General features: G+C 46.3%; 2 protein-coding genes across 2 annotated transcripts; both read right to left on the bottom strand.

The window, feature by feature from the left end:
* Positions 1–1,568: 1,568 nt before the first annotated feature.
* Positions 1,569–3,854, bottom strand: LOC115386899 (keratin, type I cytoskeletal 13-like). The gene is made up of 8 exons (XM_030089354.1): positions 3,465–3,854; positions 3,188–3,270; positions 2,723–2,879; positions 2,472–2,633; positions 2,263–2,388; positions 2,062–2,136; positions 1,836–1,981; positions 1,569–1,659 (listed from the first exon to the last, which is right to left on the bottom strand). The coding sequence occupies exons 1-8, from the start codon at positions 3,852–3,854 to the stop codon at positions 1,569–1,571; spliced, it is 1,230 nt and encodes a 409-aa protein (XP_029945214.1).
* A 6,760-nt stretch (positions 3,855–10,614) lies between these two features.
* Positions 10,615–13,249, bottom strand: LOC115386605 (uncharacterized). The gene is made up of 9 exons (XM_030089000.1): positions 13,221–13,249; positions 12,779–12,872; positions 12,500–12,623; positions 12,241–12,398; positions 12,023–12,165; positions 11,765–11,942; positions 11,430–11,569; positions 10,888–11,050; positions 10,615–10,746 (listed from the first exon to the last, which is right to left on the bottom strand). Exons 1-9 carry the CDS (start codon positions 13,235–13,237, stop codon positions 10,681–10,683), a joined length of 1,083 nt encoding a protein of 360 aa, XP_029944860.1. The 5' UTR covers positions 13,238–13,249; the 3' UTR covers positions 10,615–10,680.
* Positions 13,250–13,877: the final 628 nt, after the last annotated feature.

Below are 13,877 nucleotides of genomic sequence, written 5' to 3'. Positions count from 1 at the left end.
TACACACTTCCAATTCAGATCCCGCAGGAATGTTCAGAGTGAGCACCGACCACAAGAAAGGATAGCGAAGCATCACTATTAGGAGAGAACCTGAGGTCTCCCAGCAGTCTAAACCTATGGCAGCTTCACTTGAAAATGGTCCAGGGTGGCCTGACCAGCTCTATCTGAAACCTCATCAAATAGAAAGGGTTGAAGCTTGAGAAAGTCTACCTCCCGAGCTGATTCCACATAACAGCAGCCTGACAGCTGAACGCTCTGCCTCCTGTTCTGTTTTCAGTAAACTGAGGAACCTGTAGTAAGCAGCACTCTGAGGTCCAGATGTTCTGCTGGATAATTTGAGTCTGAGAGGATTTTAAGATGATTGAGTCTGTTTGGTCGGCGCTTTACTGGTTAAAAGGATTTTAAATTCTATTCTCGATTTAACTTTAAACTAATATTGAAGTAATGCTCTCAATTCTGCATTTGGAGTCAGTTGAAGACAGTGTTTGTTTAGACACCATGAAAATGTGAAACTTTGCTAATTGACTCTAATTAATGGGTTAATTTCTCAGTATCCGACTGAGTCAACATGTTCCTGAATTTAAAGATATTACAGATGAAAGAAAGCATTTCTGCACTTGTTTATTATGGGAGAATCCTCTCAGTGGTTCTGGAGGTCAACATACTATCACCCAGTTTTACCATATAGATCATTTGTCTTACTGATGTTTGGATACAAATATGTTTTACTTGATTTTGGGAGCAAGAAAAAAAACCACAGCTCATCCGAGCTTTTGTGTCTTTCGGTCAAACTTCTAGTTGAACAAGTTGATCAGTGTTGTTTGGTTTCATAGATGAATAGCTCCGTGTTTCATCTGTATAGCAATGGAATGAAAAGAGTGTCTCCTCATAAAGTTCCCTACAAGAACTAGGTGCAGTGTGAAAATAATTGGTCCTAACACAGAACCCTGAGGAACTCCACTTTAATCTGAGCCGAATGGTCTTTAGCACGAACGATGTGGTTGTTACTTCCCATCAGCAGATGGCAGTGTTGTGATAGCTGTACCAGTGTGCCTGGCACCTCAACAGAGGAGAACCAAGAAGTGGTCTGGGTTGAGTACGGGTCCTTGGGTACTATCCAGAACTTTACTCAGTGGAAACGCACGACAACCCGACCAGTACAGGGTTATGTAGTACAACAGCAACTACAAGGTCACTTAAATACACCAACTTGTGTCATAAGTTTTGGACCCTTGGGAGACTGCAAGAAATCTCTGGTGTGTTCAGTGGTTCTGACACTGCAACATTTATGAGTTTAATAACTATTTTGACGAGTACAAGTTAATGAATTTGATTCAATGGCTGTAATTTAATGAGTGTGGTTTAAAGAAGGTGGTTTAATGAGTGTGGTTTTTAAAATGATTGTATGAAATGTCTTGCTTGAAGGGTGAAGTTTAAACACACACAGACCGAGTCACAGGATTGATTTTAGAGATGTATTTGTTGATGTTACAGATCTTCTGACTCTAATCTGAGCAGGAAACAGGATTTCCTGCAAGGTGCTCGGTTGAGTTGTGACTCCATCCTGGTTACTCGACGACGGACTCCTCCTCGACGACCTTGGTGACGACCGTAGTGGTGGTGGTGGTGGTGGTGGTGCTGCTGTTCAGCTCGCTGCTGCTGATTCCGAGTCCGAGTCCGCTGCCGCTGATTCCAAGTCCAAGTCCGCTGCCGCTGCTCAGGCTGGAGGACTTAATGGAGAAAGACCCGGAGCTGCAGAGAAGCCAGACGGACACCAGAACAGTAAGTAGTGAGCAGGCGAAGAGTCGAGTGCGCGTGGCGGCGTCAGCCGGTACCTGGCGTGCTCTCCGTCCATAAGCCTCCTGTACTCTGCGATCTCCATCTCCAGTCTGGTCTTGATGTCCAGCAGCATCTGGTATTCCTGGCCCTGTCTCTCCATGTCGGCCTTCAGCTGTGTCAGCTGCTCCTCCAGCATGCTCACCTGCGCAGGTTAGCACGGGGTTAGCACCGACTGAGGGAGCATCACCCGCTAAAGAGGCACGTGCAATCGCAAAAACTCACTGTCATCTGGAAGGAGCTCATCTGCATGGCGTAACGGCCCTGGATGTCAGCCAGAGAAGCTTCCAAAGAGGCTTTCTGCAAACAAAGACGATAAGTCAAAACAAGTCTTCTTCTTCTTTAAATCAGCCAACATGTGGCTGAAAAAGGTGAGAGATGCACCAGAAGGATGGTTCTGAATCAGTGTCTGATGGTTGAACTCACCATGCTGAGCTGTGACTGGAGCTCGATCTCCAGGGACTGCAGCTGACTCTTCACCTCCTTCACCTCTGAGGTCGAGCTCTTCAGCGTCATCTCACTGGTGACCACCTCCTGACTCAGAGTCTCCATCTGAGGAGCGAGGAAAGGAACCGTGAAGAAGAGATCTTGCAGGATTCTGACGGATTCTTTCAGATTGAGGTTTCATTCAGTACCTTGTTCTGGAACCAGGCCTGAAGGTCTTTGTGGCTCTTGGCGGCGACCTGCTCGTAGTACTCCCTGATGTCCTCGATAACTTTGGTGAGGTCCTCCTGAGGAGCGGCGTCCACCTCCACGTTCACCTGCCCGGTCATCTGAGACCTCATGGACACCATGTCCTGCGGGAACAGAAAGACCACACCCACTCACGTGACGGCCCACAGACTCGGAGGAGACCCTGAAGGTATCACCTGGTGTGACGCCTCACCTCCGTGTGGTTGCTCTTCATGGACACCATCTCCTCCGTCAGGTTTTCGATGACCATGGTCAGGTCGGTCTTGGTCACGCCCAACTCTCCCATCAGCATCTTCAAGCCGCCGATGTCGGCCTCCACCGACTGACGCATGGACAGCTCGTTCTCATACCTGTTTGAAGACGAGTAAGAACATGGTACAGAATATTAGAGAGAAGTTCTGACTTGGACTGAAGTGACAGAGGAATAGAATGAAAATTTGATATTCAACTAATGCAATATTATCGAAAATAAATTGGAAACTGGAAGATATTTTGTATATCAAAATGATATAAAATCACCAGTCGGTCAAAAAACCTCTTCAAGAATTTAATTTGAACCGTTTTTTTACTTATTTTAGTTATTTTTTGTTGTCAAGTTCAAAACCCAATAAAAAAAGCATTTGAAGAAAGGTTGTTTAAGAAAAAAAGAGTCACTAACTTCATCCTGAAGTCGTCCTGAGCCAGGCGAGCATTATCGATACTCAACATGATGGTTCCTTTGGAGATCAGGGCGCCCTGGATCTGAAAGAGAAACGCACACAATTACTATCATTATATAGTTCTGTGCTTCTTCTTCTTCAAAAAAGAAAAACCTCTTGATTGACATGATTACATATTTACATCTCTAAAAAACATCAATAAATTTGATGAACTTTGAAACTGGAAAGAGCGTTCATGGTGGAAGTATGGACTGGGTTGACGCCGCTGGTTCTCACCTGGCCCTGCAGGTCTGTGATGGTGGTGAAGAAGGCGCTGTAGTCGTGGGTGGTGGGGCCCACTTTGTTCTCCACAAACTGGCGGATCTTCAGCTCCAGCGCTGCGTTGGCCTTTTCCAGCGCCGCCACTTTGGACAGGTAGGTGGCCAGACGGTCGTTCAGGTTCTGCATGGTCATCTTCTCGTTTCCGATGACGCCGCCGTCCATCGCCCCTCCGGCAGAGAAATTGAACCCGGAGCCACCTCCGAACCCGGCACCGCCGCCGAACCCGGCACCGGCGCCACCGCCGAACCCGGCGCCGCCTCCGTACCCTGCAGAGATGGTTCTGCTGCTCTGAGACACCTGCATCCTGCTTCCTCCGGCTCCTCCGCCAATGCTGAATGAAGACATTCCACGAGAGCCTGCGGCCATCGACATGCCCAGACCGCTGGAGTAGCCCATGCTGCCGACCATGCCGCCGCCCATGGAGCTCCGGCTGGAGGAGAACGCCACGTTCACCATGATGAGGGTGGAGCAGAAGAGAAGGTGCTGGTCTTCTCAGGTGGAGGAGTCAGAGTGAGGAGAGACGCAGCGCGCGCTCCTTTTAAAGGAGCTCAGGTGGGCCAGCGGGCAGGTGAGGGGGTGGAGCCAACACCTACGCCCACTCCGGAGGAATGTGACTCAGGACTCAGTGTGCTACCTGCTCTGACTTACAAACGATATAATGTTCAAAATAGAAGAAGCTGAGACTTTTACTCTTTAAAAATACACTTAAAACTCATCGAGGACCTGCGGACCCCTCAGCTCCCACCTCAGTCCTCTGGAGGGACTCCAGCCTTATGTTGGGAAATGCCGGGCTGTAATGCGCAGTGAGTGGAGGAACAAGTCTGTACATGTTTGAATGAATAGATGAATGAATAAATCAATGAATGAATGAAGACATGTACCAGTGACAATCTGTACCGACAGGAACCCACTCAGGCACAAAGCCATCACCTGCAGGGCACAGAGATTTTTTTAGTTTGGTATAGGAGTAGAAACCTCCCAAGGGTATCATACCTGTGATACAACACCCCCTCCATCTGTGTGTGTGTGTGTGTGTGTGTGTGTGTGAGGAGGGGGGTTTATCACCTGTCGCTTGCTGACAGGGAACGCCAGCAGCAACTCATACTGTAGGTTTATCACATCGCTATGACAACAGGCAGTGGGCGTGTTGCCTCATCCGCCTATCAGATCTCACATCTCCAACCCTGCCCCACGTCTGATTGCCTCCCACCGAGTCCACATCACAGGATTTCCACCGAGTCGCTGCCCGTGTGGCGAGATTCCCATCGAAATCACCATCCCAGGACTCAGGTCCACATCCCAGGAGACACCCGCCAGGGTCATGTCACCGGACTCCCATGGAGTCCCTGTCCAACAAACACACGAAGAGAGAACAAGTCTGAGAGAAAGACCCAACTGTTGAGTGGCGGGAGTTGTATGAAGACTTGAAGAGGGGCAAAAAACAAAACCGAGGCCTTTATGTAGTCCTGAAACGTTCGAAAATTAAGAAAAGGTTTCCGGTAAAGCTGAAGATAATGGACCGAGTCTGACAGACTCTGATGGTCTATAGTGGACCGTATGGGTCTGTGTCGGACTGTGGTGGTCTAAGGAGGTCTCTGGTGGATTCTGCTGGTGTGAGTTTTTGCTGACTGTGCACTCTGAGCGCTGTGAGGACAGACTGACTGACAGAGCTCTGTTGTCACATGCAGCTGCCTCTCGCCTGTGGCAGACTGAGCCCTCACCTGTCTGAGCCGGTATGCAAACCCTCACCGACCCCCTGGTTCTGCTGCACGCAGGGAATCCAACCAGCCACCCGCACATAATACACTCTTAATGAAAGACCTGGTCTTATCCAATCAGATCCACATCGCTGAGCAGAGCTTACAAAACAGCCTACAGATGTCGCGACGAGTAAAGAGCAGTGGGTCCAAAGGTAAGGTCCTGGACCCCCTTGGAGACCAGCAGAGGTTTGAGGGATATTCAGCTGTGAGAATTTTAAAATCAAATTGAAACATGTCAAAGAACACTAAGCTTCAGAAGCTTTACTGTCATACAGCAGTGTTCTCCGGGGTACTGTAGTATCATGAACTCTGTAACCTGCAGAGCTGCTCTTAATGTATATGCAAACCAGCTGTCAATCAAACCAACTCAACTCTCTGAAGAGAAAACACAAAGTACAGAGAGCTCATCAGGGGTGTGAATCAGCTGCAACGTGTGAATGTGTGTGTGTGTGTGTGTGTGTGTGTGCGCGCGTGTGGTTCTCTATCAGCTTCTTTTATCTCCTTTTAAATAAGTCTCCATGTATGCAGATGATACTGAAACACATCTATGACCAGATTTACTGATCATGCTGATTGATCACGATAATTGTTGTCGTCACTCTACTTGTGCATGGTAGAAATAGCTACTGACTGTAATGCTGATGTTTCAGAACTCAAGATCTCAAGGTAAAGAAGTGCTTTGTCCATTTCTCAGTGATTCTGAGAGCTGCTGTTGGGGAAACGAGGAGTCAAAGCACAGCAAATGTTTGGTGTTTTGCTACTGTAAATGGAGACCTTAGAGACGGAACCGGAATGAACCAAGTCGAGCTCTAAACTTAAAATCTGAAGAAAAACACATTTTCTGAGTGATTTGTTGAAACGAAATGTGTTCCAGCTTCCCTCTATGTAAATTCAATGAAACTTCACTTTGTCTTGATGGTGTTTTTAAATGTTTTGATGACCTGGATGAACTGACATACTGACTGACCAATCAGTCCTCCTGACCGACCGACCAGTTATGACCGACCAAGCGACAGACTGGTCCTACTCACTGACCAACCGACCGGCCTTATGATTCGACCTGCTCCTACCTACTGACTAACCAACTGGCTCGACCTATTGACCAACCAATCAGTCCTTCCTACTGACCAATAAAATGTCCAGTCCTGCCTGCTGACCGACCAGCTGACCGATCTTGCCTACTAACTGAACAATCAACCACTCTGACCGACTGACTGCCCCTACCAGCAGACACACTTATTCTACCAGAAAAACCCAGTTTTTTCCTCCTAAATTAGACCTACTGACCAATTCTACCTACTGAGTAAGTGTCTAGACCTATGTATCTACAAACTGACAAAGTGATCAGTTGGGTTTGCTTCACTACCAGTGGTAGTGAGACAGTTTCCTTTAAAATACCAAAAAAAAAAAAAAGGTCAAATATTGTTTTTTGCATTTCATTGACTAAAATGTTTCAAATCTTTTAACCAGGATCAGCTCCACCAACTGGAGCGACAGGGACTTTACAGAAACACGAGCTGTGACTGTCCTGGCCACACGGTTCCAGCAGGGTTTTCTGGTATGTCCCCTTCATTCCACCACGACTCCATCTCTGCTCTCGCAGTAACTGTTTCTGATAAGATCAAAGATGAAACTCAAGCCGGTACCTTTTTTATGGAGGAAACATCTGATCTGTCTTGTCATGCTCAGGTGTCATTGTTGTTATGTGGAGAGTGACGGTTGGCTTCACCTCGAGAGTCCACACACAGTATTTGTGTTCTTGGGTCTGCAGGCAGTGAAAGGTTTCCCAGATACACTCCGACTCGATGGAATTTCACATCATGGATAGTTAGCAGTTTGGCAAACGATTAGGATATCGTCCTACAGAAGTTTGAGACAATAATTGCAGATAAAACCACGGATGGTGACACATTAGATTGTGCCCAAAGCTTCGTAATGAAAGTGGAGGATATTGAATTTTTGTTCACGTTGTACAGCTATGAACCTATTTAACTTTATGCCAGGACTTCCATAGCAATGGGGGGAAGCTGTGTGATTTCTTGAAGTTCGCCTCAACTGTACAATCTGTTGTCATTAGTGGAAACAATCAGAGCTACATCGGAGCTTATTCTGAATAAAGCAGCTCAAGTTTTACACTCACAACCCACCAACCCAAACTCAGGTTGTTTCAGGAGCCTGGCGAAGCTTCAAGGTACAGACGGTTCTCCTCTGTACCTTCTCTGAATCGAGTCTTTCTCGCTTGATCCGTTGGGTTTGCTGGCGTCTCTGCTCAGCATCTGTCAGCTCCCAGATAATTTAAGATGATCTGAGAGGATTTCTTCCTCCTGTAGTTGAGAACTCGCCAGCGGCGTGTGCTGTCAGCTGCTGAGAAATATCGGTCTTTATGGCGCTTTATGTAAGCTCTCCAGGTCCGCCTGCGGGGGACGTTGATGAGTCCGTCAATACCAGGAGGTGTCAGATCGCTGAAGTGATGGAAAAGTCACAGATGCCTGCAGGCGCTGACTGGTTTGGCTCCTCAGATGTCGGATTCACCGTCGGGTTTATGCTGAAGCTGCAGTTTACTTTTGACCCCTGACCTCCTGTCCTCTGTCAGAATTTTTTTTATAAGAACGAAATAAATTTGGGTGGAAACTTGGTTTGATGTCATGAAGGTTTACTGACATTCTTTGAGTCGCTCAGAGCGAGTTTGAGCACATAAATCCTTAAAGTGGCAGAACCGGCCGGGGGGCCGCGGGCTCGAACGCCATATACGTTTAAAGTGCTCCAGAAACCCCCAACAGGACAGATTTATACCTCTCCACACCTCTCCACTGCTCCAGCTGGGACTGAGAACCCACACAGGAGGAGATTTACACCAGGAGAACGAACTCACGGCCAAAGCCTTCATATCCACGGACAGGCTGAGACGACTCGGAGGCTTTTGAAGAATTGAAAAAGTCACTTATATAAAGTGAGGATGTGTGGAGTGAGGACGTTTAGATGTTTTACTGAAATTACGAAGCTTCTATGAAGTGAGGGCATTTCAATTAAGTGTGAACTGTGGAGGTTTTTCTTGATATGAAGGCAAATTTGGACAATTTTATAACACAAGGACATTTATAGAGAGTGATATAAAGTGTTTGTGTTGGCAGAAAATTTGGAGGTTTGAAGAGAAAAATGAGATGTGAAAACGCCATAAAGTTACTATAGAGGATAGTGAAGGTGTCAGTTCATTCATAGCAAACAGTACTTTTAATACAAATACAGTCAGTACATTTTAACAAATTGTGGATTTTTCTGCGCTAGAGGTGTGGAACTTATACGCTAGAAAGAGAATTTCTTTTCTACCAAAATTACATTTGTCTGGAGCAGCAAAACGTAGTAATTGTCTGAAATAAAGAGGGAATAAAGTGCTGCACATACAATAACCATGTTTGCATACAGGAAGTGTCATGGGTACAATGTATTTTTTGGAAATTGGAAGGCCTTTAAAATAGAAATTCATGGATTTTCACACTTTTGTCATTTTAATCATCATGATTATTTCAGCCTCTTTAGCTGTTTCAGCTGTTTATAGCTGCTGTGGATTTCACTGCTTACAGTATTCCTAAATGTTTTGTTTTCCCCCTTTTTTGTCTTTTTCTTTTAAAAAGGAAAATCCATGCTAGCAATTTTAATAATTTCACATTGACTTTATTTATCATCATCTCTTAATTTCAACTATTTTTTTTTCTTTCAGTTTTTTGCAGTTCCAGCTTTTCTGGATGTTGTTGCTGTTTTACTGTTTTTAGCCTTGAGATCAGACCAGTTCTCATTATCAGGCTGAAATGCAAATTTTAAAAAAATACTGGAGGCAAAATGTTTATTTCCATAACATATTCTGAAAGCTTTGGGGAGCTTCTGGAGAGCCCTAATCGATACACTGATGTGTGTTAATAGACAGTAATTGCTTTCTCCTGGTGGCAGTGACATGTGGCTGTTTGATATTTACATCTTTAAACACAGCCATGCTCCAGAGGTTTATGGGTATTCACAAAAATTCATTTTTCCACTTTTAAAAATACTAGTGCTGTCAGTTTTAATCGCATTGATCGCAATTTAATCGCACTGATCGCAATTAATCGTGATTAATTCATGGAGAACTGTCAACAATTAACTTTTTTAAAGTTGAGATTAATTGCAATGAAGAATCTAATCCTCATAAATCAGTCCCAATGTCAGGAAAAAACACTATTATCCTCTAGTTCTTTTCTTCGACCCAATTTGCAGACCTCAATGGATTAATCGCGATTAAAATTGACAGCACTAAAAAAATACACAAGGCTTAATCAGTCTGACGCTTTCATGCCATGTTGCTCCATTTATCCACCAGGAGGCAGCAAAACCACAACTTTATCCTTTTCATTGGCATCGGACAATGTGTGATGTGGCAGATCATCTCTGTATGGCTTCACCTGGTGGGAAAATGAAGTTTATTATGAGTGCAGCTGTAACTAAGAAAGGGAAATTTCAGTAGAAAGATTCAGTCGGTAAGAAATTTACTTTCTTTGAAATAGGATAAGTGTTGCTGGTGAATGACGAGCTGTGGATTAGAAGGTGAACCTACTGAGCTCATCTCTTCATTCTGAGAAGCTGGAGGTGAAATTTCACTTAAAGGTGCATTAAGGAGATTTTCAACTTTAAAAATGCTTATTTTCCACCATAAATATGGTACAAATATTCAATGATGTGTACAATGTGCCCTGACATATTCATTGTAAGTAACAGCGCTAAATTGTCACTTGAAAGTTGCAGTGCCGGTCCGGCACCAGAATTTTTTTGAGGAGAATGAGATGGTGTGACATAATGCGCACTCCCACTGGCCTGATATCCTTAAGTTTCGTTTTGTCCGCCATTACTCCGCCAGATGCTTAGCGAGCAACAACTGAACAGTACTAAGGATGGAGCTTCCAGAAAGTAAGAAAAGACCGACTTCTAGCACTGCCACAACTCCAGCACAGACCCCACCAGGCAAAAGGAACTTACATTTCACTCCAGCGCTACTTAAAGAGCGAGGAAGGAGTTCCCCTCTTCCGTGCACGTACATGGACGCAAGCCACAGACACTAGCGTCTCACTAAGCTGCAGTTACGCCCAAGGCCTGCAGCGGCCGTTGTTTCACATAAAACGTGCAAACTCCTTAATGCACCTTTACATAAAGCTGAATGTAAATGAAACCGTGAGCAGTTAAAGAATGCATGTTGTGATGCTCTGAGGATGGAAGTAAAACCTGTTTGTACAGAAAGCACAACTGAATTTCTTAAAAATGAGAAGCTTTTATTAACACAATCTAAAACTTGACATGATATGAAACACTGGAGAAACACAAAAAGCCATAAACTCAACTGTTATTACATTTACCTCTGTGTGTGTGTGTGTGTGTGTGTGTGTGTGTTAGATGAGTGATGTGCTGCAGAGGAACACCAGCCACTCGGTCAGACTGGATTCAGGGTTTGGAGCCTGAAAGACAGAAACAGGAAGTAGAATCAGCTCTCATTGCTTGTATCAAAGGCATCCACTCATTGTGTGTGTGTGTGTGTGTGTGTGTGTGTGTGTTCTCTCTAATGATCTCCTGTCATTCCCTGCGGTCTGCTGCCTCACCTTCAGCCTGCTCACGTCGACAGGTTGCCCGTTAAACTGAACCGACAGCAGCTGCGGCCGCCCCCGGCTCGGGTACCCCTCCCCCACCTCCAGGTGACACACCAACGACGCCGTCTTCAGGTAGACGAGCCGCCGCTGAGCCGGGCGCCAGTCGATGGGGAAGCTGCAGAAAGCGGGTGAGAGAGAGGAATCGGACCCGTTAGTCTGATAGCAACTTGTCTCACGTGTCTCGCTGTGTTTGTGCGCAGGCTGGCTTTTTTTTGGTCTCACTTCTAATCACGACTCCCTTTGGAACCGTGATCTGAACCGACGTATCTTTTACCACCACCCCTCCCCCAATTTCTGTCTGAGTTTCTTTAACTCTGTTTCTTTTTCAAGACGGAGCGCCGTAACTGGCTGCCTGGGTGTCTTTAAAACCCAGTAATTTCGTTGTAACTTGGGTAACTTGCTGCGATGACAATAAAGGCTCCTCTACTCTAACTCTGGGTGGGGTGATGGTCTGACGCTGACCAATCAGAGGGCTGGTTTCTGCGAGGACTCACCTGGATCTCAGGGTCTGGATCTCACACAGCAGCTCCGCCTCGCCCACGTAGTACTGCATCACCTCCAGCAGGGCGGTGCTCAGCTCCGCCCACTGGCCACACACCCGGTCCTCAACGAGCGCACAGGTGCCCTCATCCGCCTACACACACACACACAATCATTTACCTCTGTCACACCTGTTTGTTTGATGACCCACACACACACACACACACACACACACACACACACACACACACACACACACACACACACACACACACACACACACACACACACACACACACACACACACACACACACACACACACACACACACACACACACACACACACACCTGCAGTGTGAAGCGGTCGTCGTGGTTCCAGGTGACGGACAGCTTCAGCGGCTGCAGCTGATTGGACGACAGGTGGGAGGAGGGGTGTGGCCTGAGCTCCAGGGTGACCTGTGATTGGCTGAGGGTGAGCAGGCTGACCTGCATGTGGTCCTGTACGGTGGACACGGCCTCCTGCAGTCTGACCAGGAAGTGACCCGGAAGTACAGTTATCCACCAATCGCGTGCGAGCGGCGGGCGTCGGGTGACTCTGGGACTCACCGGTCTCTGAGCCGCTGCCTGTCCGTCAGCTCAGCGAGCACCGCCTCTGACTCCGCCTCCAGCTGCCTGAGCTGCTGGTCACAGGCCCGCAGTGCATTTTGGGTGTTGTGCAGCGACTCCTGGAGCTGCTGGTGTTGCTGTACCTGAAGGACATGCACCGAGTCAGCCCCACTCAGCTCTCCAAGGCAGAAACAGGGAGGGAATTCACACACACACACCTTGGTTCTGAGCTGCTGAGCCAGCTGTGTGAGTGTCTGTCGTCTGTCGTGCATCTGCTGGGTTCGGTCGTGCAGAGAGCTGAGCAGCGTCTCCGTCTCCTCCACCACCGACCTGCTTTCTGCCTTCAGGGCCTTCCACCGGCTCCGAGCTCCGCCTTCTGAATGAGACACACACACAAACAGCAAAAATGTGGATTGATCATCAGTGATTTGTGCCATTTGTTTACTGTGAACTGTGTGTGTGTGTGTGTGTGTATACCAGGATGTGGAGGGCACGTCTGTGAAGTCAGTTGTTGGGACGACTCCAGACCCTCCAGCAGCGACATCATGGAGTCCAACACAAACAGCTGACGCCACAAAACCTTCTGCACACGACGGCTGTCCTGAAATCACAAGCATACACTTGATTGCAGCAACCACTTAATCCTTTAATCCAAAAAAATGAATCAATCAATAAATAAAAAGCTGTGTGTGTGTGTGTGTGTGTGCGCGCGCGCGCGCGCGCGTGTATGTGTGAGTGTGAGAGAGTCAGACTCACTGTGAGGTGCAGCGCCATCTGAGCCGCCTCCGGACAGTCCAGATCCCGGTCTGAACCCGAGTCCAGCAGAGCCGGATCACATCGCTGTAGGACCCTGGACGGTCAATAATCCAGTAATAAGAGCGTTATTTTCATTTCGAACTATCTGAATACGTATGTTGTCACTTGAATGTGTAGATAGCAACATGAAAACAAAACAAAAGAAAAAAAACGGAGTCAGTTCATGAATCTTTTTTCTCTTCATGTCACTTCAGGATTAGCAGTTAGCTTCAGTTGAGCTGCGCGACGCCGTCATCGCGCTGAATTAACGTGATAAACATTTCCGTTGATTTCATGAGGCAGAAACCCCCCTCCGCGAAGTTTCGAAAACGCTCTGAGTCTTAATGAAATCCGCACCGAAACGAAAACAGCTAAAATGTTTAGGAAAATTGGACCAACTTACGCTCGTACCGCCGCCATGTCTGTTTTCAAATCTTGGGAAAACGCTCGGAAAGTGCTGATTGGACCGTTTATTGTGACATCACGTCAAAATAGCCAATAACTGTCTTCTTCTTCTTCTTCTTCTTCTTCTTCTTCCTTGATGTTTTACGGCAGCTTGCATACCATTGGTTGCATTACCGCCCTCTTGTCGTTATATCTCTACATCCCAATCAGAGACTCTTCTTTTAGGAATCTGATCAGATGTCCTTCACCTTTTCCCATTTTCACTGTTTCCCTCATCTCTCCCGCTTCCATTCCTTCTGCCTTAATCCTGCCGTCATTTTCCCTCTTTCTTGGTGATATTTCCTGCAGCTTACTAAAACATGTTGAACTGTTTCTGACTCCTTCTGGACGTTTGAGCCTGTTGGATGTTTGAACTGCTCTGCTGTTACACTTTTTGAAGAAAAAAATTATGAACAAAATAAGAAATCCCATTTCATCGTTTGAAGATAAAAACAAATGAAAACACAATTAAAAAAGGATACAAGAAGAAAGCAATTGAAATGTATGGTTTCGGAAATGTGATATATTAACATTTTCTTTGTTGGTTTTATTGTTCGGTAAACTCAATGATGGCACTGATGTAGAGAAGTTTAGAAATATATCACAAAATAAGGTT

Source organism: Salarias fasciatus, chromosome 4, assembly GCF_902148845.1.
Source record: "Salarias fasciatus chromosome 4, fSalaFa1.1, whole genome shotgun sequence".
In the NCBI taxonomy this organism is placed as follows: Eukaryota; Metazoa; Chordata; class Actinopteri; order Blenniiformes; family Blenniidae; genus Salarias; species Salarias fasciatus.
Note: the sequence above shows the minus strand (reverse complement) of the source record. Positions and strands in the feature narration are given on the sequence as shown.